General features: G+C 26.9%; 5 protein-coding genes across 14 annotated transcripts in view; 2 read left to right on the top strand and 3 right to left on the bottom strand.

Moving 5' to 3' along the window:
* LOC122720686 (cysteine-rich motor neuron 1 protein) overlaps positions 1 to 3,849 on the bottom strand; it is a 275,210-nt gene extending 271,361 nt beyond the window's left edge. Inside the window, exons 1-2 of one of the 2 annotated variants that reach the window (XM_043947524.1) lie at positions 3,623 to 3,849; positions 2,500 to 2,925 (exon numbers count right to left, since the gene is read on the bottom strand). In XM_043947524.1, the coding sequence (XP_043803459.1) occupies positions 2,500 to 2,645 (146 nt within the window). In that variant the 5' untranslated portion in view covers positions 2,646 to 2,925; positions 3,623 to 3,849. Of the gene's footprint in view, positions 1 to 2,499; positions 2,926 to 3,528 lie in introns of both variants that reach the window. The other variant, XM_043947523.1, reaches the window with a different exon arrangement.
* Positions 3,850 to 5,357: 1,508 nt separating this feature from the next.
* Positions 5,358 to 11,834, top strand: LOC122720814 (nucleoporin Nup188). Its single transcript, XM_043947808.1, has 5 exons — positions 5,358 to 5,506; positions 5,649 to 5,859; positions 5,951 to 6,421; positions 6,502 to 6,626; positions 6,706 to 11,834. Exons 1-5 carry the CDS (start codon positions 5,478 to 5,480, stop codon positions 11,591 to 11,593), a joined length of 5,724 nt encoding a protein of 1,907 aa, XP_043803743.1. The 5' UTR covers positions 5,358 to 5,477; the 3' UTR covers positions 11,594 to 11,834.
* Positions 11,835 to 12,190: 356 nt separating this feature from the next.
* LOC122720815 (mesoderm induction early response protein 1) lies at positions 12,191 to 17,493 on the bottom strand. 8 transcript variants are annotated; one of them, XM_043947811.1, is made up of 5 exons: positions 17,042 to 17,493; positions 14,885 to 15,015; positions 13,579 to 14,637; positions 13,377 to 13,504; positions 12,191 to 13,103 (listed from the first exon to the last, which is right to left on the bottom strand). In XM_043947811.1, exons 1-5 carry the CDS (start codon positions 17,076 to 17,078, stop codon positions 12,488 to 12,490), a joined length of 1,971 nt encoding a protein of 656 aa, XP_043803746.1. In that variant the 5' UTR covers positions 17,079 to 17,493; the 3' UTR covers positions 12,191 to 12,487. The 8 variants fall into 8 exon arrangements, with proteins under 8 accessions (XP_043803746.1, XP_043803745.1, XP_043803748.1 ...); XM_043947810.1 differs by having other exon boundaries at positions 12,191 to 13,106; XM_043947813.1 differs by having other exon boundaries at positions 12,191 to 13,106; positions 14,885 to 15,020.
* Positions 17,195 to 20,246, top strand: LOC122720816 (carnitine O-palmitoyltransferase 2, mitochondrial-like). Of its 2 annotated transcripts, XM_043947818.1 has the most exons (7): positions 17,195 to 17,212; positions 17,695 to 17,735; positions 17,828 to 18,386; positions 18,471 to 19,004; positions 19,080 to 19,563; positions 19,695 to 19,887; positions 19,990 to 20,246. In XM_043947818.1, exons 1-7 carry the CDS (start codon positions 17,210 to 17,212, stop codon positions 20,120 to 20,122), a joined length of 1,947 nt encoding a protein of 648 aa, XP_043803753.1. In that variant the 5' UTR covers positions 17,195 to 17,209; the 3' UTR covers positions 20,123 to 20,246. The 2 variants fall into 2 exon arrangements, with proteins under 2 accessions (XP_043803753.1, XP_043803756.1); XM_043947821.1 differs by lacking the exon at positions 17,195 to 17,212 and having other exon boundaries at positions 17,699 to 17,735; positions 17,831 to 18,386.
* A 426-nt stretch (positions 20,247 to 20,672) lies between these two features.
* Positions 20,673 to 21,927, bottom strand: LOC122720691 (V-type proton ATPase 21 kDa proteolipid subunit-like). Its single transcript, XM_043947530.1, has 5 exons — positions 21,688 to 21,927; positions 21,514 to 21,562; positions 21,352 to 21,435; positions 20,894 to 21,290; positions 20,673 to 20,829 (listed from the first exon to the last, which is right to left on the bottom strand). Exons 1-5 carry the CDS (start codon positions 21,746 to 21,748, stop codon positions 20,797 to 20,799), a joined length of 624 nt encoding a protein of 207 aa, XP_043803465.1. The 5' UTR covers positions 21,749 to 21,927; the 3' UTR covers positions 20,673 to 20,796.
* Between the last annotated feature and the right edge of the window lie 15 nt (positions 21,928 to 21,942).

Here is a 21,942-nt window from a genome sequence, read left to right on the forward strand (position 1 = left end):
ATATATTTCTAATTACGAGGAGCAATTTTATTACGTTGTCTTATCGTTGAATCGAGAGTAATCAATTTTTTTATATTGCGTTTCTTTCATTTTTATGAAATAATTTTCTTATCTTCTTATCTTATCTTACCATTATGCATTTTATAATCAGTATCTTGACCTAAGATACTCATCTATATTTAATTTTCAATTAATTAAACATATATTCTTTTATCTAAATATTAATTTATAAATATATATAATATTAATAAATATAATTTATTAATTATTCACTATATATATTTAATTATTAACTTAATAACTTATTATTTAATTATTCAATTATCCATACTGTCAATTATTTAATTACTTATGCTGACTAATATGTTCAAAAAAATTTAATTTTGCTAAATCAAAATCAAATATGATAAAATAGCAGATCTAACAATAGCATATTATACTAAATATTTTTGAAAGCATTAATATTAAAAATATTAATATAAAATTTTACTTATAAATTTAACTATGTTTAATAAGTAATGTTTAATAAATAGATATCAAAACAATATCTCACTATTAATATTATATATTAATTATAATTATAGTGATATTATAATAATTATTATATAATAAATTGCATTAAAAAACATAGAGATTGTAATAAAAGAAATATATTGAAATAAGAATTCATGAATAATAATTTGAAAAGATGCATCAATAATATAATAATTTTCAAATTATTTCCACAATTTCCACAATTATGAAAGCTGTTAGACAAGCTATGATTAAAATTCGTTCGTTTCGTTCGTTGCATCATACGAAAATAAATATTTAAATTGTTCGAGACACGCAAAGAAAAAATCATGTAGTTCGTCATCAAAGTGATAAGATGAAAACAATCTCTATTTATCGAATAATATATCGTTAAATATTAAAATTGATATCAAACAAATCGCCAACTTCCTCTTTTGAAAAAAAAATACAGTTCATTTCCTTCAAATTGTAACTTGAATCGAAAACTAAAGAACTCGATCAAATTCAAAATAATCAAATAAGAAAGATCTCTTACATAAATTCAACCTTGATTATTTACAATTCAATTAGTCACGAAAAGTGCGTCATTAATTTACGGATCGTCTAACCGAGAAAAAGTAAATATTTCAATATTGTAGTATATATTACCATATATAAAAATTTATAAAATCTAGACTCTTATTTTTGATTGCATCAGAATTTCAAATGTTGCAATTTCCTGCCTTAAAGGATTCTAAGATAATGTTTAATCCGCATTTTAATTTATTATTTTATTGTTTATCGTTATGTTGAAAGAAAATGATTTGATATTATAATGCAAAAAACAATCGATATGCAATAGTCGTTCGAACATGCAAACGAAAAACGGCATAAAATTTCGAAGACTGACGCTTTTGTTCACTGCTAGTTTGAATATTCAGGTTTCCTTTTATCAAACGCTATTTTTTATCAGTGCATATCACTAATAACGCAATAAAATTCATCAGACAAAAAACGCTACGCAAAAAGCAAATTTTTTCTCTTTTTCAATAGAGACTTTAATAATAGAAGATCTTTCAATGGAATATACAACAGACATAAGTGTCCAATATTATTTATAGGAAAGATAAAAAAAAGAAAAAAAAAAAGAAAGGAAAAAATCAAATATCGATCGATTTTGAGCAACAGAAATAATTAAAGATATAACTGTATATGTATAGTTTTATATATATATATAAATTATACATATTTCGAAATGTTAGAAATATACATAGAAAAGATGCGAAAGATTATACATAAAAGATCACGCAAATGATAGTTTACTAATACATTTACATAAGTTCAAAAATGAAATAAATAATATAAATAAAATGCAATTTTCGTAAGAGAAATCAATTTGAAGAATAAGCAAATCTCAAAGATTTACAATTCTAAAGTAATGAGATCGTAAAATAAATTGGACATCGAGACATTGGATAGAAAGATAAGTTAAAAGATCAATTTGAGATAATATTTTAAATATCGATCATGATATTGTCAAAAATATTTTGTATATTTTAGTTATAGTTCGATATTCTTGTTGATAAGAATAAATAAATAGAATGATATATAATAACTTTCAGTGATATAAGAGCAAAATATTTTTATCCAATATTTTTTGTAATTTATTATTATATTTATTATTATATGAAATGTAATAAATATCACATACTTGCTAGAAAAATGACGTAATTTAAAAATTAAAATTTTAGAAAAATAGAAACTTTAAATAGATCATATCGATATAAAAACTATAATATAACTTAAAAATATCATATTAAAGTATCAAATTTAAAATTCACAATTTGAAATTAGTTTAATTACTAACTTAATTATTAACAATAATTCAATAAATGCAAATTTTGAATCATATCATTTTTCTAATGTGTGATATATATTTTTATTAAAAAAATATTGAATGAATCGTTAATAATTAGATATTAAAAGAAAGAATGATTTTTGGCTTACCTACAGGGATCCCAGGTGAGGCCTCCGGGACAATCCTCATCGGTGAGAATGTCACACTCGAAGGGTGAACAGACACAGGAGAGAGCTCTCGCGACTGCGACCGAGAATACCACGATGCCCCCCAGCAACAGCAACGAGGCCCTCATTTTTCACTTCTCCGCCGCCGGTTTCTTCTCTATTTTTTATCTCGTTTGTCTGCTTGGTCGCGCACGATCGTGGACTCAATTCAAAAACGTCGCCTCTTGAATCGCGAACTTAGTTCATCGCGAAACAATTTGCCACGACGTACATCTCAGCTCCGGTATGTCAATCGCACACCTAAGCACATTCTTCTATCGTAGTCAGACAATGACCAATTTTTTTTATCACGTTAAGAGAAGACCAAGTTTCTTTTTATAAAATAAGATACAGTCATCGACTTTATCACTACAAATTTTTTTAAAATATATGTATATAAACACTGCCAACCCTCGTGATATATGATATAATGGTATAATAACAAACACACGTTCTAAGCGTTACGATTGAAATACAAATCAAAGAATAAGAAAACTTTCAATAATTATATTAACAATATTTCATGATATTGACAAATTTTGTATGCAATTGCAAATTTTAAAAATATTTGTGTTCAACGATTGTTTTTCTAGATTGTTGTAAATCATTTTCATTTAAGCGATTCTACAATGATAAAAGAGATTATATGAAAGCAAATATGAAAAATAGAAGAAATTCTTCTAATTTTGATGATATTTAATGAAGCATAATCATATATTCAATCGTTTATTCACCAGTCATATTCGATTTCATAACCGAAAGAAGAATAGAAAGCGATTGAGCATTTCGATAAATCGATGAATCATAATTTGTGATTGAACATTTTTAAAATCTCATCCCGTTGCGATCGTAGCATTAAATTATAGATATAAAAAGATAAATGAACCTAGAAAAAACCGCAATGTCACATACATGATACTACACGTTCGAATTTCAAATTGTATTAAACGTAAAAATACTTTTAACGCGCACCATGTAAGTAAGCGTGTCAGAGAATTCTATGCGTTCTTGAAACTATATTTCCCGACGGATGCATCCATAATAACAAGAATCGCGACGTACATACATTATGAAAACACACACGGAAACAACTCAAGATGAAATATTCGTCGAGTTGTTCGTTGCCGTCCGAACCTGTGCGCTCTTGTTGCGCTCCCCGATGATTTAACGCTTTACGTTCACGAGATTCTCCCAAACATTGTGAATATTACGAACACTAAGAACATTGGAACTATCGTAAACATTGAACTTAAGTCGTTGATTGACAATGATTTTTTTTTAAACTTTCTGTTAATGTCCTATTAAAATTTCTCTTTCATTTTAAAAAAAATTTTGTAAAAAGAAAATATGAAATATATAGAGGCCAGATAAAACTCACGAATATTTATTGTACTCTAATTTGTCTATCAAACAAAATTCACAAAATAGGATAAATCGAACGTCGAAAAAACAAATTGAAAACGTGTGTCTTTAACGAAAAGAGAAATTGATTTTACGATAAAAAAAATTATTTACAGAGAAAGATGCATAATAGGTCTCATAATAATCCTGACTTTCTTTCATTGATACACTCACGCTAGCAGTAACATCGTGCACAACCGAAAAAATGTTTCTTCGCAATAAATATAACCGATACGTTCTGTGTTCAAGACGAACGTGTACTGGCGAACAATCGGCGTCTACGCGGCGTCGACCGTTTCGACGCCTCGCGTCGGCGCCCTGATGTCGCTATCGTTTCTTCTCTTATAAACCATTCCTTTACCCAATATTTTTCTACTGAAAAATCTTGTTTCTTCCGTAGCATCTGACATACATAGTTTATATTAAATTTATTTTCATAAATTGTTCTTATATTAATAATAACCGATCTAAATTATTATTCATGATCATAAAATATATTGATAAAATTTTATCAACTACATTTAATAAAATTCTGTAAAAAAAAATAAAGTTTATTGTATTTAGCGAATAGATTAGTCAATTAATGTTTTTATATGATTACCTAATTATCTAATTACAGATTACAATAATATTGTAATTTGACAAACAAATCGATGTTTTGATAACTGTGCTCTTTTTTTCCTATTTCATTTTTTTTAAAAATGATTTTTCTTTTATACAATCATAAATTTTTATTTTTAATATCTATCTAACATCATCAACACCTACTGTCCGTACAAAAAACATTTATTTTTGATTTCGCATTTTTGCAGATTATTTTCATTATGTTTCTTTAATATAGTTATCTATTATACTTAAAAAATTCACATTTAATTATACATGTAATTATAAAAGTTATCTCAAATAATATAAAATTCATGTTCGCAAATTCATCACTTTTCAATAAATTGTTAGTAAAATTGTATTGCAAATATTGTATGCAAATATGTTATTGTTTGCTATTTATCTATTCGTTCATTTAATTAAACAATTTATTATCTAATAATTTTGAATATTATTATTTAAAATGTATATTCTTAATCATATTAAAATTAATAAAAAAACATCTAGTAATAAAAGTAATAAAAATAGTATTTATTTTTTATAAAAATTATGTTTTGTAAAGATTATTTTTCTTTAATCCATGAACTGCGCGCCAATTCTTGGCGGGAAATCTATAGCAGTGTAACCAACGTGAATTCTAGGGTCCCTAATTATTTCTATCTTAAACATATATAAATCAATAATTCAATTAACTGAAAGATGCTCGAATGTTTATATCAGTCGTTAAATTTTGTACATTGATCGAGGTTATGTCTCGATTATTGTTTATAATATATATTAATCTTGAATTATTATTATCAAATAAAAAGTAATATTAAATAGTATATTTAATTGAATTTCATATATAATTTCATATAAGACATTGACAAGATATTTTATATGCTTTATATAAGCTAATATAAATCCATATATTGGAAATGGAAGTACCTATTATAGAAAGTTTACCGTAAGTAAATAATATTTAATTACTTGATTAAAGAAATGTTTTATCTTTAGATTATTCTAAATTTTAAAAATAAATTTATTTTTCATGTTATGGATATCTCTGTAATTCAAAAAAAATATATATATATATCTCACAAATTAAGTTATTGCAAGGAATTATGGTTTTTAATATCGGATACAGTGTGTCGATGTGAAAAACAACTAGTAGAAGATGAAATTAAAAAGGAAACTAAACTTCTTAAAGAGGGATTATTATTTTTTAAACCATATACAGAAGTGTCACTTCAAAACATACCTAAAAATGATCCATCCCCTAGAATGTATGAATTAATCAGTAAACTTGCTCCGCTTCTTGTATGTATTACAAATAAATTTTATTGTATTACAAATAATTTTTCTGTAATTATCTGATGAAAAATGATAAATAATAAATTATTTATTTTAGAACTTAGATGCCATGATTACATGGGATCTAGTATGTAATTTTATAAAATATGAATATAGAAATTGTGCGGAAACTTTTGCATCACAACTAATAGATTTTACATCAATGAAAGTATTGATTGATGATATTTGGGAATTTTATTACTCTGAAAGAATGACCTTGATAAAGTGCCTTAAATTAATGGTTGAATATAAAGATGAAGATAAAGGACATCGCTATCAAAAAGAATTTGCAAAGTTCTTTGATGATGTACTATTTGGAACTCTATTAGATTCCATTCGAAAACAAATAGAAATGCTAAAAACAATAAATCCACCTTTACGATCACAGCTATGTACAGAAGAGTATTTATACAGATTATACAATAGTAGTCTTATTGAAATGCGAGAATTACTTCATATATTAACAGTTATTATTCATGATATACATATCGCAGATACTGAATTTATGAAGTTTTATGAAAGTATTGGAGTAAGCATTACATAACTAATAATTAAATATTATTAAATATTATTAAATCACTATATATAATGATAATTTAATATTTACAGGGAGAACCAAGACGATTAGCAAGTACAAAAAGTCATGAAGATAAAAAAGCAATTGCCAGAAAAATTCAAGAAATACAATACAGTCAAGTAGCATTACTAATAGTAGCATTAGATATTAGAAAACAGTATGTTTTTTATACTTTTTATTTTTTTATTTAAAATTTTAAATATTATAATGTCAATAAAAATGTATTTTCTTTGTAGTTTTAATATGGAAGATTGGATACATAGTGTAAGAAATAGTATGCAAGAAACTTTTGAACAAAAATGTATTCGTGATAACTTTCCTCAAGATAGTCCACTCTTTTTATCCTGGATGTTAGCAAATTATGCCATTGATCCTGAAAATATTGATACTTTGAATCGATTTAAACATTTTGGTATCAAAGCCATAAAATTAAATGTTTTTCATTACTTACAAGATTTGATGAATAGCGAAATGATTTGTGAAAAAACTCATTATGCTGAAGTCGTACGAAGTAGTGTGTATAACCTTCTTACTTTAGCATGTGCTTTTATTAATGAAGATAAATTAAATGACGAAAATGAAAATGAATTAAATTATATTTTTAATGCTGTTGCTGCTACAATTCAGTTTCCTGAAACTGCAATGCGATTTTGGAAAGAACATGATGATGGTTTATGGTTGATTTATAAATTTGCAGCTGAACAATTTCCATATGAATTTGAACCATTAACAAATATTGCAATTGGATTAGCATCTGCATCAGAATTAAGTGCCGAAAAAATCGCAATAGAATTGGATAATCTTCCATCATTAACATTAGAAGTACCGAGACAACGAGACTATGGTAAACCATTCAAACCATATGAACAAGAATGTGTGATTCACAGAAATTCATATGCTATATCAGAAGATTGTCCATGTGAAAATATACGTATATTGTCAAGTGGATCTGAAGTAGTGATATTCCGACAAAGAGCAAGTTATTGGCATGCTTTACATCACAAAATAGAACAGCTGTTTTCTCAAGCAGGTGGTGGAATTACAGGCTGTAATAAAATGAATAAAAATTTGCCAGAGCATGTTTCACAAGGTTTAAAATTGTTAAAAACATTAGCTAAACACATAGAAATATGGAATAGAGAAAATATGGTTATTCCAACGGAATTAAGTTTTGAGATCATAAACAGATTTTCTTATCCTGTATTACCTGAAGAAAAAATGTATATATACAAAATAGTTGCAGCTTGCATCAGTATTTCATCCGAACTTGTGTTAGAATATCCAGAAGAAATTTTATCTCGAATGCGAGCGGGTGTCTATCCAAGATTTAATAATCGGTATCAAAAAACATTAGATTTTGCTGAAGCCGTTTCCTTCGATGGTGGTATAATTGCGTCATGGTTATCTGCAATAGAAACGATCGCTCATTCTTATCCAATCTTGAATGCATATTTGGATATTTTATCAAAATATTTAATCAGAAAATATAACGAGGAAGCTCTATATACAATAGAAATACCTGGCATGGTGTTTTTATTACAAGGTGTTTTACCAAAATTAGATTTCTGGTATTTCGATTCGGATGCGGAAAGAACTGATTTGTGGTTAAAAAGCATGTTTTGTCTTCATAGAGCGCTAGAATCTAGTTTACCAAAAGAGGATATACGTAATGAATTACAACTTGTTGTTGCATATAGTTTACTATATTTAGAACCACGACATGCTTTACTTAAATTAATTCGTACTGGCGAACGTACTTTACATAATAAAATGATGGCAGAAACAGATTGGATTCGCGGGAAAGGTTTCAAAGCAATCAAAAGTGTACAATTGGCTTTATCTGTAGTAAATAGATTACTTATATTCCGAAAATCCTTGGGTTTAGAAATAGGAGAGAGATCACCATTAGAAGCTGCATTATATTCTTCACCTCGTGTACCAAATGGACTTTTAATAGTACCTACAATTGTAAATTATTTGTATGTTTGGTTCAGTCCACCTTTACAAGCAATGGCTGTTAGATTATTAAAAAAATTTGCTGAAGGATCATCTATGTCACTTTTAGTTTGTATGGGTATGGACGGTACAGCTATACGAGAGACTTTTGCTTCTCGTAGAGGTCTTATGTCACCAACTTGTGTCGCAGATGTCAAAGTTGCTATTCTTGAATTGGTTGCTGTATGTCTAGAAAAGCAACCCGGTCTTACAGAAGCTCTCTTTAATATCGTACATCCAGCAGAATGTAAACGAATCTTTCCTCGATCGGTAGAAGAATTTTTTACTGAAGGGTGTAGGCAATTTTTAGTTAAATATTTAAATCGAATCTATGAAAGAGACGATATTGTTAGCGACAAATTATATAATAGCACAATGGCATTATTACGAGCAATGTGGTATCATAGAAATGAAATTCTTGTAAATTTTTTTCGAAAACGCGAGAATTTTTGGACTCACCTTTTTGCTCCACTTTTCAGAGAGATATTACCAGGTGCAAAAGGTTATTCTCATTTATTAGATATAATTACTTTAGAGTTGTTCAAAAGTACCACATTGGAAGATGATTTTACTATGAATCTGAAAAAACTATTGGATAAATCGAAAGATTACTGGAAAAAGTTGGCAATGTATATACTTGATGATATACATACTGTTAAACAAAAACCTTGTGAGAAGCGAGATATTAATATTACAGATTCGTTATATGAAACCAATTTGGAATCTTGGTACAATTTTATTGTCACATTAACTGACGAAAGAATAGCTATAAATTATCCTATTAACGTATCACAAGCACAATTAATAACACAACGTTCCTTAGAATCGCTACTTGAACGAATTAAGCAATCTTATGATATTTCTAGCCGAAAAATTACTATGTTGCTAGCTTCTTTATCGCTTCGATGTATTACTTCTTGGAAACAAATGTGCGTTGATGATTCCAGAATTTTTAAATCTGGATTGACACAATTAATGCAAGAAATTAGTCAAGCTTATTGCACTTTTGGAAAATCTTTACGTCAAACATTAATTTCTTTGCTTCTCGGATGCGTACAATGCGTGAAAAGTACTTTGCGCGAGGATGTATCGAGTCTTGAATATCTTCTATCACATTCCTGTACAATTGCTGCCTGTGAATTAGAGGAGTTAAAAGAAGCTGCTATTCAATTAGAAAGAAGAAAACAAGAACATCATTTGGTTAAACGAAAAGAGATCGATTGTAAAATAGATACAATTGATAGTGTAACTACACAAAAGAATGCCGAAGAAAGAAATGCAGAAACTGTTCGCGGAATTCGGGAAAGTTTACCAGCAACTTTAGCTGTTTGTATGGTTACCCAAGTATTACGTTCCTATATAGAACGAAATACTACAAAATGTCAACGAAAATCTAGCTGTGTACAATTTCGACAAATGATACCGGAATTGATGACGTGCATCGGTGTTACTTTACAAAAATATTCATATTTAAGATTTAGCACTGCTGCTCTTAATTTGCTTAATTTAATCATTCGATCTCCTTACGCTTTACATCCGATCAATGAAAATGATATTGCGAAATTATGGCTAAGCTTAATTCCACCGATTGACATTGGAAATAGTATGTTAGATTCATTATATGACGATTGTCCAAATGGACAATGGCGATGTCAGGATTGGTGGCCGCTTTATACACTTGGCCTTGAATTTTTAATAGGACTTGTCACTAGAGAAATGCCTAATGTTTATATCAAATCTATCACAATGTTTCTACATTCTCATGAATATCAATTAATGGTTGCGTCAACTTTATTAAGACATACAGCAGATCTTCTTGCTGCCGATTTGGTACAATCTCTCGTTGCTCTTATTCATATTATTGCAACGCAACCATATGTTTGGAATTCGATACAACCAAATGTTTGTGAGACTCTAATTAAATGTATGTATTTGGCATATGATAACACTGTAAATCTATTACTAAGACCACGAATTCTCAAATTCATTATTGATGGTATCAGTGTGGAAAGTGCTGAAGAATTAGAATCTTGTGATAAAAGATTGCCAAGCGGTGAATTGAAATTGTTAGTTAACAAATTGATCATTATAAATACAACCTGTGCGTTAAGTTTCGTTCATTTTTCACCGAGATTAAATACTCTTATAGATACTATATATACGCAAGATTTTTGCTATACTCCAATGGCTGAAATGAATTTTGGACCACCTCATATGAGCATGAGTTCCGGACCACGATTAACTTACGGCACGATCATTAGTTCGACACAATTATTTACACAGGCTTTACATTATCGATCTCAGCCCATCAGTTCTTCGTCCGTTTCGCTTAGTAAGCAAACAGATAAAACAGATTCTGCTAAGAAAGAATGGGAACATGCTGCACCAGAAGATCGGCGAATGCATTCAAGCAAAGATCTTAGAAGGATTATTCATGCGGCATCTGGTTCCACGTCAAGATCTTCTTCTAATGTAGGAAGTGAATTTTTGGCATATGTAAGTGGCTTAGATGTAACTGTACCGTTATTAAGCAGTCCAAGACTTGTACGGAGACCCTACGATCCTCTTATTTGTGAAAATACTATTCTTTCAAGAGCAACAGCCTTAACAAGTGGTAGACATGTAACAAAAGGAATATCAAATAATGATAGCCCTGTTGTAGCAAAATATCAAAAATTTAGCGATCCTTGGTTTGAATCTATGGATGAAAATAATACCAGGTTCGCTCTTGAAATTAATCTCGTATTGATTTTGTATCAAGCTCTGGAAGGAGTTAGAAGTCCAAGAATCGCTCTTCGAGATCGACAACTAATAGCGCGCGAAACAGTGACTGAATTAGGAGTTTTCTTCGATTTTCTTGAACATCGAGGTACACCTGATGACTGGCAAGTTAAGGGTTCATTAATCAATTCTGATGCTAAAAGTATAAGGACTATTCAACAAACTGTTGACTTCAATCAAACTATCTTACCCGCTAGATTAAAAGAAATACAAGGAACTATATTCAAAGAGAATGTGCATACTACAGGAAAATACGCAATTAATATTAATAACATACAATTTTTACCTTTGATGGGAAAGTTATTTAAAACTGTTGTAGAATCTTTAGATTTAACACAATATCGATAACAACATGGAATTTCGATAAATATATGTGCTTTAAATTTAAAAAAAAGAAAAAAGCAAAAAGAAATTTAACACTACATAAAAAACTGATTTATAACATACGTTGGAATTTACAATAAAATAACAATTTTTATTATAATTTTATGTTTTCGATATGTGTAAAGGATAAAAAAATTAGTTGCAAGGATTCACAAATGTACTTAAAATTTCTTTTGTGTGGATAAAATAATGATTGAGATAAAAAAAAAGTCATTTAACATATTGTGCATCCTTGATGAAAATACAAAAAAAAGAACTATATATTCATCAAATTTCATTTAATTTAACCATTTCAAATTACCAAAATCCTATTTCTTTCAGATTTGTAAATCGTAAATTTTTGTACAATCAAGAATTAGATACGTGTTTTAAATAACGATTATTATTTTTTATAAATTTATCTGTTACTACAATTCTATAATTGTATCATTCATTCGCTTTAATAACATTTAATTATTTATAGATCTGAAAATGCGAATCATTTAGACACATTTTAAACTTGTATTCTTTTTGTAAATCTACAGGATCAGGAATGGTTATAGGAAAGTAGAAAGCAGAAAGTATGGAAAAAGCTGTAGTAATTTATGTTCATACCACTTAATCTAATCAATTATTTTTCCAATTTTACTTAATTTGCTATCATTTATTTCGATTTCGCGAAAAACTTTTTTTTCTTTTTTTTTTATTTTCGCTATAGAAATTAATAATCATATTACGATATAGTATAAAAATATAATTCGTGGTATTAACGAATATTATATGTTATGACGATAATGATAACGCGAGTGTTAAATAAATCACATCGCACCAAGACATTTGACACCTTCCAGGTTGGAAACCTGAAAGTCGTGTTCGACGCTAAGGAGGTAAATGAGGTAAAATGTTCTCTGGTGATGGTGTATCATGCACATCATTGTTTCTTGATGTTACTCGCGAGCGATAAAAATTATTAGAGGCAGTAGAAGTGATGGTAGAACTGCTTGTAACCGTGCTTGTAATTCCAATGGCCGTAACCATTGGAACAGTACTTGTTGTTGTCGTATTTATTGAGATCGTCGTTACGATACAGGAGGTAGAATGATTTCGAGATGTCAAATTCGACCACATATGTGGATTTGTATAGCTAGAATCGGACGGTGAACAATCGGAATGGCGAGTTGTCGCAGTACAATATATAGATGTTGACAATATAGTTGAAACAGAACCTGAAGATACAGTTACAGCAGTTGATATCGGTGGTGGTGGAGGTGGAGGTGGGGGTGGCGGTGGTACTGGCGTCGGTCCATTTGAGTCTGCTAAAGAATCAATTACAGAACCATCCCATGGTTCCGCTGATTTTGCTTCCTCATTATTTGGAACACTAACGGTTGACCTTTGTCGTTTCGCATCACCGTATAGTAAACAATGAACGTTTGGTGAACTGCTACGATCGCGAACACCCTCTTGTTCTTCCAGAAATCGGTCCATATAGTCCCTGCTTACGATTCAACGATCTTGTCATACTTCAAGTTTTCAATCGTAACATAAAAATGTAACAATAGAAACTATATAATTCGATCAAAATTTAATTGATTACAAATTTATTTAATAGAAAAAAAAAGAAAAAGAAAAAAATATATAATTATTATAATAATTTAAACTTATAAACGTATATTTTTTTTTATGTATATATATATATGTATATATATATATATATATATATATATTTTTTTTTTTATTAATATTATAAAATAGAGAAAATACTCACGTGATACCAGGATGCAAAGCATATTTTTTCTTTTCTAAACGAGCTTTGTATGTAAATATATCATGCCTTTCTGTTTTCTTCCAAAGATAATAAAATTGCACTAATTCTCCAACAGATCGCGTTCTAACCTATTATAATAATTTACATTATATAAATATTTCTTAGTACCATAAAATAGTTCAAGTTTATACATGATGCATACCTTATTTTTTTGTATAAGATGAAAATCTTTTCCATAACTTCGTAATCCAGATTCAAAATTATGACACTCTTCTTCTGACCACAGACTAACTGCATCCGTTGGTGGTACGACGTTCATTCTTCGTCTCCTTAATGCCTCTTCAAGATTATAGCCACATTGTAACAATAAATATAAAGCTTGTTCATCATCTCTGATATGTGACCCTGTAGGAAGAGAACCACCTTTTACAGCTGGTAATTGTGCCCGTTCTAAGAACTCTTCAGTTTCCTCTTCAGGTATATGGCTAGGATCCCATAACATCTTATCCTCATTTTCATAAGGTAAAGCATCATCATAATGGCAAAGACCTTCTGGTATAGCTGCTTGATAATTAATACCAACCATGATTGTCTTCTTCCATTCTTCTTCATCTGGACTATAATCACAATCATCTTCTTCTTCTTCGCTTTGTGGTCGTGAAACACTTCTTAGTAATCTTGATGTGCCTATACCACTACTAACTATTCCATCTTCTCCTCCATCTACCATACCACTGCTAACATTAATTTCTACTCCACCACCAGTATTATCATTTGTTGTACAGCTAGCAAGTGCGGTTATACTGCTACATTTAGCAGTATTACCAATAGTTGAAGTCATTCTTGTACTTTCATTGTTACTACAACCATCCATCATAGAACATTCTTCCACTTCACCTTCTTCATCATCTTCATCATCGTCATGAATTCTATGTCGTCTGTTATTATCTCCAGTACCTACACTATTGGTATTATTTCCTTTCATTGTTGATCCTGATACTAATGACGACGAATCTTTTCCTTTTACTAACATTTCTGTATAAAATTGCTTGAGATCTGGTTCATTACTAGTTGCATCCGCTTCATCATCATCTTCATCATCATCTGCGTCATTATCTCCTTTATCTGAATATTGTCCTTCAATTTCTGGATCACCGCTTCCAGATGGAATTAACATTCGGTCTGAACTGTTTGAATTTTCCGTTGATGGATCCCCGTATCCATACATCGCAAGTAGGTCTTTTAGTGGCATATCACCTTCCTGAAAGAAGACAAAAACACAAATGATTACCATGCCACATATAACAAACAGACTAAACATACGAATCTCACTACGAGAACGCACTTTGAGTCCAAAGTGTTGTAGAAACTTATCATAATTGTAATTATTTATGGGCTTGATTTTTTCATTTCACAGGCTTGATCCTAGAATAGTTGGGATCAGAAACTTGTTACAAAATAAACATTGTATATGTTAAATATTTAACTTATTCACCTCAGAATTATACCTTTTGTAAGTTGGACAACTCGTTGTGAGAATCTTCACTACCTTCTAAAGCTTCTTCTTCATCTAAAGTCCGCTCATCATCAAAATCATTTACCATCATTTCTGTAGCTGGACCCATATCATAATCTCGATCTGCCCTACAAAATATTAAATATATAAAACTATATTTATGTTTTATTTTTGCATTAATTATGGATTATACAAAATATCAAATCCTAATTACTAATTTATTTCTACTAACATGTTTATATTTCTTGCAGTAATCAAAGTAGAAACATATCACGTAGATATTTAGAGATTGTATACACTGCACAATGCACTGAATGAAAATGATGAAGAAGAATGTCCTTGAACTATTTATATTGTTGATTTTTTCTAGTTCTATTGATTTATTTAAACACTTTTATCATATAAACAAAATAATGTATTAAGAAATAATAACACAGAATGTAAATTATAACGTATATCTAACCTTACATTCTTATGATATTAATGCTGATTTTACATTCATAATAATAACTTATTTTTTATCAAACAATATAATATCAATGAATTATATTTTAGTTTTGTTGTTTTTGGCACTCCGTATTATGTTGAATTTCACTACACATCACTAAAATCGTTGATTATAATGTACATATTCACAAATATAGTAAATTTTTCGGCACAAAAGTTTCATGATATATCTAACATTTTTCTAAGGCACATTTTTAATCAATCACTGAAATTATTTTAACTGTATCAAGAGAAATCGTACAAGATTCTGATAAATCTTGAGAAAAAAAATTGAAAAATACACAATATATTATTTATATTCGTTAAATGTTCCATTACGCTTCTATAGCATTCTAAAAAGCGGGAAATTCGTGAAATTCATTAAAACAACCAATCACAAACACTTTAGATTATACAGACAGTATTTTGCTATTGGTTGAAAAACGTATTTTCCTAAATACATTTTTTTGCAATATTTGTTGTGAATATATTCATTATTTTACAATATATTAAATTTTTAATAAAATTTTATATTTAAAAAATTATAAAAATTTATTAAGTTATATATATTTATTAAATCTTATATATATATATATATATATATATATATATATATTTATACTATCATCAAATAGAAAAAAGATAATATAATATTACAAATAATTCATGTATAATGTCTTATATAACTGATATAAATTATATTTTCAAAATTGTTAAAAATAGAGAAAGAAAATTAAAGAAAAATATTATAAAAGAAAAAAAAATTTAGAATAAAATACATTTTAGAATTATTATATATTTTTATACATTTATATGTCTAAAACAAATTACATCTTTTTTTATATTTGTATATAATATATGTTTTAATATATTCATATGTGATTTTTGGAGAATCAATTCTAAAAGCCAAAATTAATACAAAAATGTTTGAAGCTTATTTATTAAGTTATAAGCAATTTAAATTCGTGAATTAAATGATTGAATTAAATGAAATAGTAGGAATAAAGTGCAACAATGATATAATAATAAAATCTTTTTTTTTTGTTTTGCTTAACTGTTTATAAATAAATTTTAAGTATTTTTAAATATTAATTTTTGCAATATTATGTTTGTTTTAGCCTTTAAAATCGATCTTCCAAAGATGTATTATAAATATATTAACATCCTATATATGATATAACTATAGAGACTAATAATTTTATATAGTATGTTATAAATGTCGATTATTAAAAATTTCAATGATTTCTAAGGTGATTCAAGTAATTTTTTCCGAAAATTATTTACCAAAATTTTTGTTTCAACTTTATTATTGTATATCATGTGATTAAATTTTACTTTGAATTTTTATGCCTTTTGATAGTTTTCGATAAATAGAATTCAAAAATGTTAATTTTAAGTTTAGGAATTCACTGATTCAAAAATTATTCATATGTAAAGTTAATGACTAGAATATCATTTATTGATTTATATTCACAATTCGTCCAATGAACGGAGGTATGAATTGCATTTAGATAATGACTATTTCGGCGCGATAAGTCAAATTTGGCTATATAGATTATACAAGTTTTGTTTTTCTGATTAGTTCGCACAAAATATAATAATATAATTACAACATTGTTTATTCGATATAAGTTGATTCGATATTGAAATAAAAATAACTTACCAAAATAATAATTATTGTTGGAATTACCGGCCGCCATAGGCGGCCGGAAAAAGAAGTTGACCTAACCAACTCAGTAATTTTGAAGATGTTATTTAATGGATTTTAATGGCTGTCATTCACATGCAGACAGTAACTCCGCTCATAGGACAAACTGGAAAATAAACAAATATGGTGTCTTGTAATCTGTCAAAAAATGCTTAAAAAGCATTAATTTTATATACGAATAATTTTTAAACTAATGAATTTCTAAACTTAAAATTAATATTTTTGGATTCTAATTATCAAACACTATTAGAAAGCACAAAAAAGAATTAATAATTTTTAGTGCTTCGAAATAAAGTTTAGGCTATTATCTATTTAAATTAATAGTATTATAAAAATATACAAGGAAATATATTTTATCTATTAATATTTTACTTTTTATATTATACAAATATTTTATATTATTACACATATTTTTTATAAAGTTCTGTATATAGCGTGTAATTGTAAATAAAAATTATAAAATAAATATGCTATCTTTTATATTAAAATATAATTACTTTGAAAAGAAACTAGTAAGATTCATAAATTTCACATATTAACACTTTTAATATATAATTAACATAATAATTTCAGAATAATTAATATTTATATTAATATTTATATTTTAGATTGATCAAGATAAAGTACAATTATTATTACAAACATCAAGGTAACTATATTTCAATATTTAATTATTGTATTATTATTAACAACTATAAAATATATTTAAATAATGTGAAAATATATGTATATTTATTTTAGAAGAATATCTACAAAAAAAAATGAAGAATATCAATATATTGAAAAAAGTAAAACTCCAACAATGCATTTTCAATTATCTCTACCACGTTTACCTATTCCAAAATTAGAAGATACATGTAGAAGATATTTAAATGCACAAAGACCATTGTTATCTAAAGAACAATTAAAGAAAACTGCAATTTATGTTAATGAATTTCTGATTAAAGATGGTATTAAATTACATAAGGAACTAATTGAAAAAGATGCTAAAAATTGTAATACTAGTTATATTAGTGAACCATGGTTTGATATGTATCTACGAGATCGTAAACCTTTACCTATCAACTATAATCCTTTCTTAGTTCTTGAACCAGACTCAAATTCAGAACAAAATATACAATTAGTAAAAGCTACAAATCTTATTATATCATCATTACGATTTATGAAGTCATTAAAAGAAAATATTTTACAACCAGAAATATTTTATTTAAAATCTGAAACAGCTCATAATAATATATTTCATATTATTACAAGATTTCTTCCTTCTGAATTTAGATGGTATGGAGCTTATTTATTTAAGGTAAAATAATCTTATCACAATTAAAAATAAATGAATAATTTTTTTTACATTTAATAAAAATTTGATAAAAATTTGTTACTTTAGGCGTTTCCCTTAGATATGTCACAATATCATAATTTATTTAATACAACGAGATTACCAAAATCAGTAAAAGATGAAATTTATGAAAATACAATTGGAAGACACATAATTGTAATGAGGAAAGGACATTTTTATTCTTTTGATGTAATAGATAAAAATGGTTATATTTATCAACCAAATATAATAGCTAATTGCTTAAAATCTATTTTAGAAGATACTTTATTAAGTAATGAAAGTCCTATTGGTATACTTACAACATCAGAACGTGATTTTTGGGCCAAAACTAGAACATATTTATCACAAATTGGTAACCAAGAAATTTTACAAAAAATAGATTCTGCTATATTTGTAGTGATATTAGATGATGTTTATGTTGGCACTGACTATAATGAGTTAATTAGGATATATCTCCATGCGGATGGAACAAACAGATGGTTTGATAAATCATTTTCTTTAATCGTTACACAAGATGGATATGCTGGAATAAATTTTGAACATTCATGGGGAGATGGAGTAGCTATATTAAGATTTCTTAAAGTAAATATTAATTTTTTCTTTTTCTAGAAATGAATTAAAAAATTTTTAGTATTTAATTTTTTTCTCTTCTTTAAGAATGTAAAATATGATATTACAAAACAGCCAAAATTTTGTGCTGATGATATGAAATACCTTCAAAAAGGAGAAGTGGAAAAACTCAACTTTATTGTAGATAGTAAAATACAAAATATTGTGTATACACAAAAAAAGAAGTTTGAAAAATGGATTGAAAATCTAAGTGTTGATCATATAATATTTAATGATTTTGGTAAAAATGAATGTAAAAGATTTGGTTTAAGCTCTGATGCAATTATGCAATTAGCTTTTCAATTAGCTATATATTATCAAAAAAATTGTGTAGTACCAACATATGAATCTTGTAGTACAGCTGCATTTAAACATGGTCGTACTGAAACTCTTAGATCATGCACAATGGAAACAAAAAGAGCATGTGAAGCCATAGCTCAGAAAAATAATAATTTATCCATGTCTGAACTGAAAAATTTAATAATTAATTGTAGTAAAGTTCATAGTGAACTTTCTAAAGAAGCTGCTATGGGTAATTATAATATTACATATAATTTAAAATGTTACATATATTAAATTATTATTCAATTTTATATTAATGAACATTGATAGAAAAATAATGAAGAAATGTAATTAAAAATATATTTATATCATTTTTTATAGGACAAGGATTCGATAGACATTTATTTGCATTAAAAAAAATTTGGGAATATTCAAATTCTTTAAAACCAGCTATTTTTGAAGATTCTGCATATGATAATATAAATAATAATATTTTATCTACATCAACTCTTTCAGATCCAATTATATATGCTGGTGGTTTCGGACCAGTAGTAAAAAATGGATATGGAATTGGGTGAGTTTTTTTTATTATTTTTACAAATATATCATTTGCAATTTGATAACATATATAGTTTTGAATATTTTATCTACATATAACAATCACTTTAATGTTTAGATACATGATACAAGATAAAAGATTGGGAACTATTGTGACAAGTTATAAAAGTAACAGCAATGCTAGTGAATATGTGAAGTGCTTAGAGAAGGCATTTAAAAATATTCATTCTATAATGGTTTACGGAAAATGATAGTATCATATATAATCAATCATTAGATATCAATTATTACATATCAAGGATAACAAAAATTTTTCTCTAATACTGTTGATTATATATATATATATATATATATAAGCTTTGAATTTATATATAATATTTGTTAAGAATTTTTATATTTTTATTAAAGAACTTTTTTTTATATTATCTAATAAAAACAATCAATTCATAAATAATATTATACATAGTATATTTTATATTTTATATATGAAACATATATCATATCATATATTTATTTCATATAATATTATAGTTAAAAAATATATATACAGTAGAAAAGCATTCAAGAAAGTATGTTATGATCATATTCAAAATATTTTAAATAAAAGATTCTATTGAAATAATGAATTTTACAATATTAAAAATAGTTATTTATACACAAAAATTTTTATAACCAAAAGTTGTAAAAATTATTCAAATTAATAATTAAAATCTATTCATAACTAATAAACTAAACTATATATATTTGTTCAATATAAAAACAAAATATTAATCTTATATAACAATTTTAAATTGATTTAAACATATAATAATTAATAATTATTTTTATTTTTATATTTTTATTTCAATCATCACTAAGTGATGAAAGATAATGAATCTAAAAAATATTTTATGGATATTATATAATATTACTATTTATTTTAAATTTATACTTTATTTCCCATCTTTACTTTAGATGTCTGCAAATTTATATGAATTAATTAGAATTTTAAAAAATAAAAGTATCTTCATTAAATAACTTACCATATAAATTCCAACAATTAATCCAAAAAGTCCAATGGCAGAACCAAAGATTTCTACAATAAGAATTTTAACAAAAAGAGCAGAATTCGCTGCATCAGAAAGGGCTGCACCAGAACCAACAATGCCAACAGCTATACCACAAAATAAATTAACAAGACCAACAGCTAAGCCTGCTCCAAACATTAAATAACCAGCAAACCAATTTTGATCACGAACTTCTTCCTTCTGAATAGCTTCAGCAGTAAATTTTTCTAACATTCCAGATAATACAATGGCAGTAATCAAACCGTAAATAGCTACAGCTTCACAAAATATTACTGAAATTAAATTTTTTGTTTTAATTCTTGGTGCTTTTACACCACCTCCAATAATTGAAACTCCTGTTGTATGTATTCCCCTGAAATAATAAATTTATATCACATATAAATATAAGTTATTTATAAAAAAATTAAACTTACAATGCAGCACCAACAACAGATAAAGCTACTGCAAGTCCAATACCAAGAGTTGCCCACATATATGGTGAAGTATTTTCTAAAAACCTAATAATATTCTCTTAACAATATTTTTAATTATAGTCTTAAATAAAAAAAATACCAAATTTAAATGTGCTTACTTACCATGCAATACTAACACGTTCACCTTTTCCAGTAAATAGATGATACAATACTACAAGAAAATTTTAAAATATATAAATTTTAATCGATAGTAATATTTACAGTTAATTTTATTTTCTTTAAATAATTAATTGTTTTTCGTATTTTATTTAAAAAGAAATAAATAAAAGTCAATACCTAATACTAGAATTGTTGCTGAAGCAGTACCCGCAAAAGTAGTACCCAAAATGTATCTCATTGTGGTATTTTTGTTTCGTTGTTATTATGTAATTCTTAAGAAAAATGAAAAAACTTTAATAAATAATTGACTTTAATTTTAAAATATAACTTAATAATGTACTTTCATAAATGTTAAGAATAAGAAAACTTTATATACAAATTAAGAGAAAAGCGCTCACACCCGCTTTTATCATGTGACGTTTACTCTTAATG

Source organism: Apis laboriosa, unplaced genomic scaffold (assembly GCF_014066325.1).
Source record: "Apis laboriosa isolate Shangri-la unplaced genomic scaffold, ASM1406632v1 scaffold1321_cov151, whole genome shotgun sequence".
Classification (NCBI taxonomy): Eukaryota; Metazoa; Arthropoda; class Insecta; order Hymenoptera; family Apidae; genus Apis; species Apis laboriosa.

Excerpts from the sequence above, each read along its gene's own strand:
- LOC122720816 (XM_043947818.1), top strand. Across the intron at positions 19,005-19,079 it reads CTATATTAAGATTTCTTAAA|AATGTAAAATATGATATTAC; the intron begins GTAAATATTAAT and ends CTCTTCTTTAAG. Across the intron at positions 19,564-19,694 it reads TTCTAAAGAAGCTGCTATGG|GACAAGGATTCGATAGACAT; the intron begins GTAATTATAATA and ends CATTTTTTATAG.
- LOC122720814 (XM_043947808.1), top strand. The coding sequence starts at position 5,478 with ATGGAAGTACCTATTATAGAAAGTTTACC. Across the intron at positions 5,860-5,950 it reads GTAAACTTGCTCCGCTTCTT|AACTTAGATGCCATGATTAC; the intron begins GTATGTATTACA and ends TATTTATTTTAG. Across the intron at positions 6,627-6,705 it reads GCATTAGATATTAGAAAACA|TTTTAATATGGAAGATTGGA; the intron begins GTATGTTTTTTA and ends TTTTCTTTGTAG.
- LOC122720815 (XM_043947810.1), bottom strand. The coding sequence starts at position 17,078 with ATGGCGGCCGGTAATTCCAACAATAATTATTATTTTG. Across the intron at positions 14,638-14,884 it reads AGTTGTCCAACTTACAAAAG|GAAGGTGATATGCCACTAAA; the intron begins GTATAATTCTGA and ends GTCTTCTTTCAG. Across the intron at positions 13,107-13,376 it reads GCTTTGCATCCTGGTATCAC|CAGGGACTATATGGACCGAT; the intron begins GTGAGTATTTTC and ends TTGAATCGTAAG.
- LOC122720691 (XM_043947530.1), bottom strand. The coding sequence starts at position 21,748 with ATGAGATACATTTTGGGTACTACTTTTGCGGGTACTGCTTCAGCAACA. Across the intron at positions 21,563-21,687 it reads AGCAACAATTCTAGTATTAG|TATTGTATCATCTATTTACT; the intron begins GTATTGACTTTT and ends ATTTTCTTGTAG. Across the intron at positions 21,291-21,351 it reads TCTGTTGTTGGTGCTGCATT|GGGAATACATACAACAGGAG; the intron begins GTAAGTTTAATT and ends TTATTATTTCAG.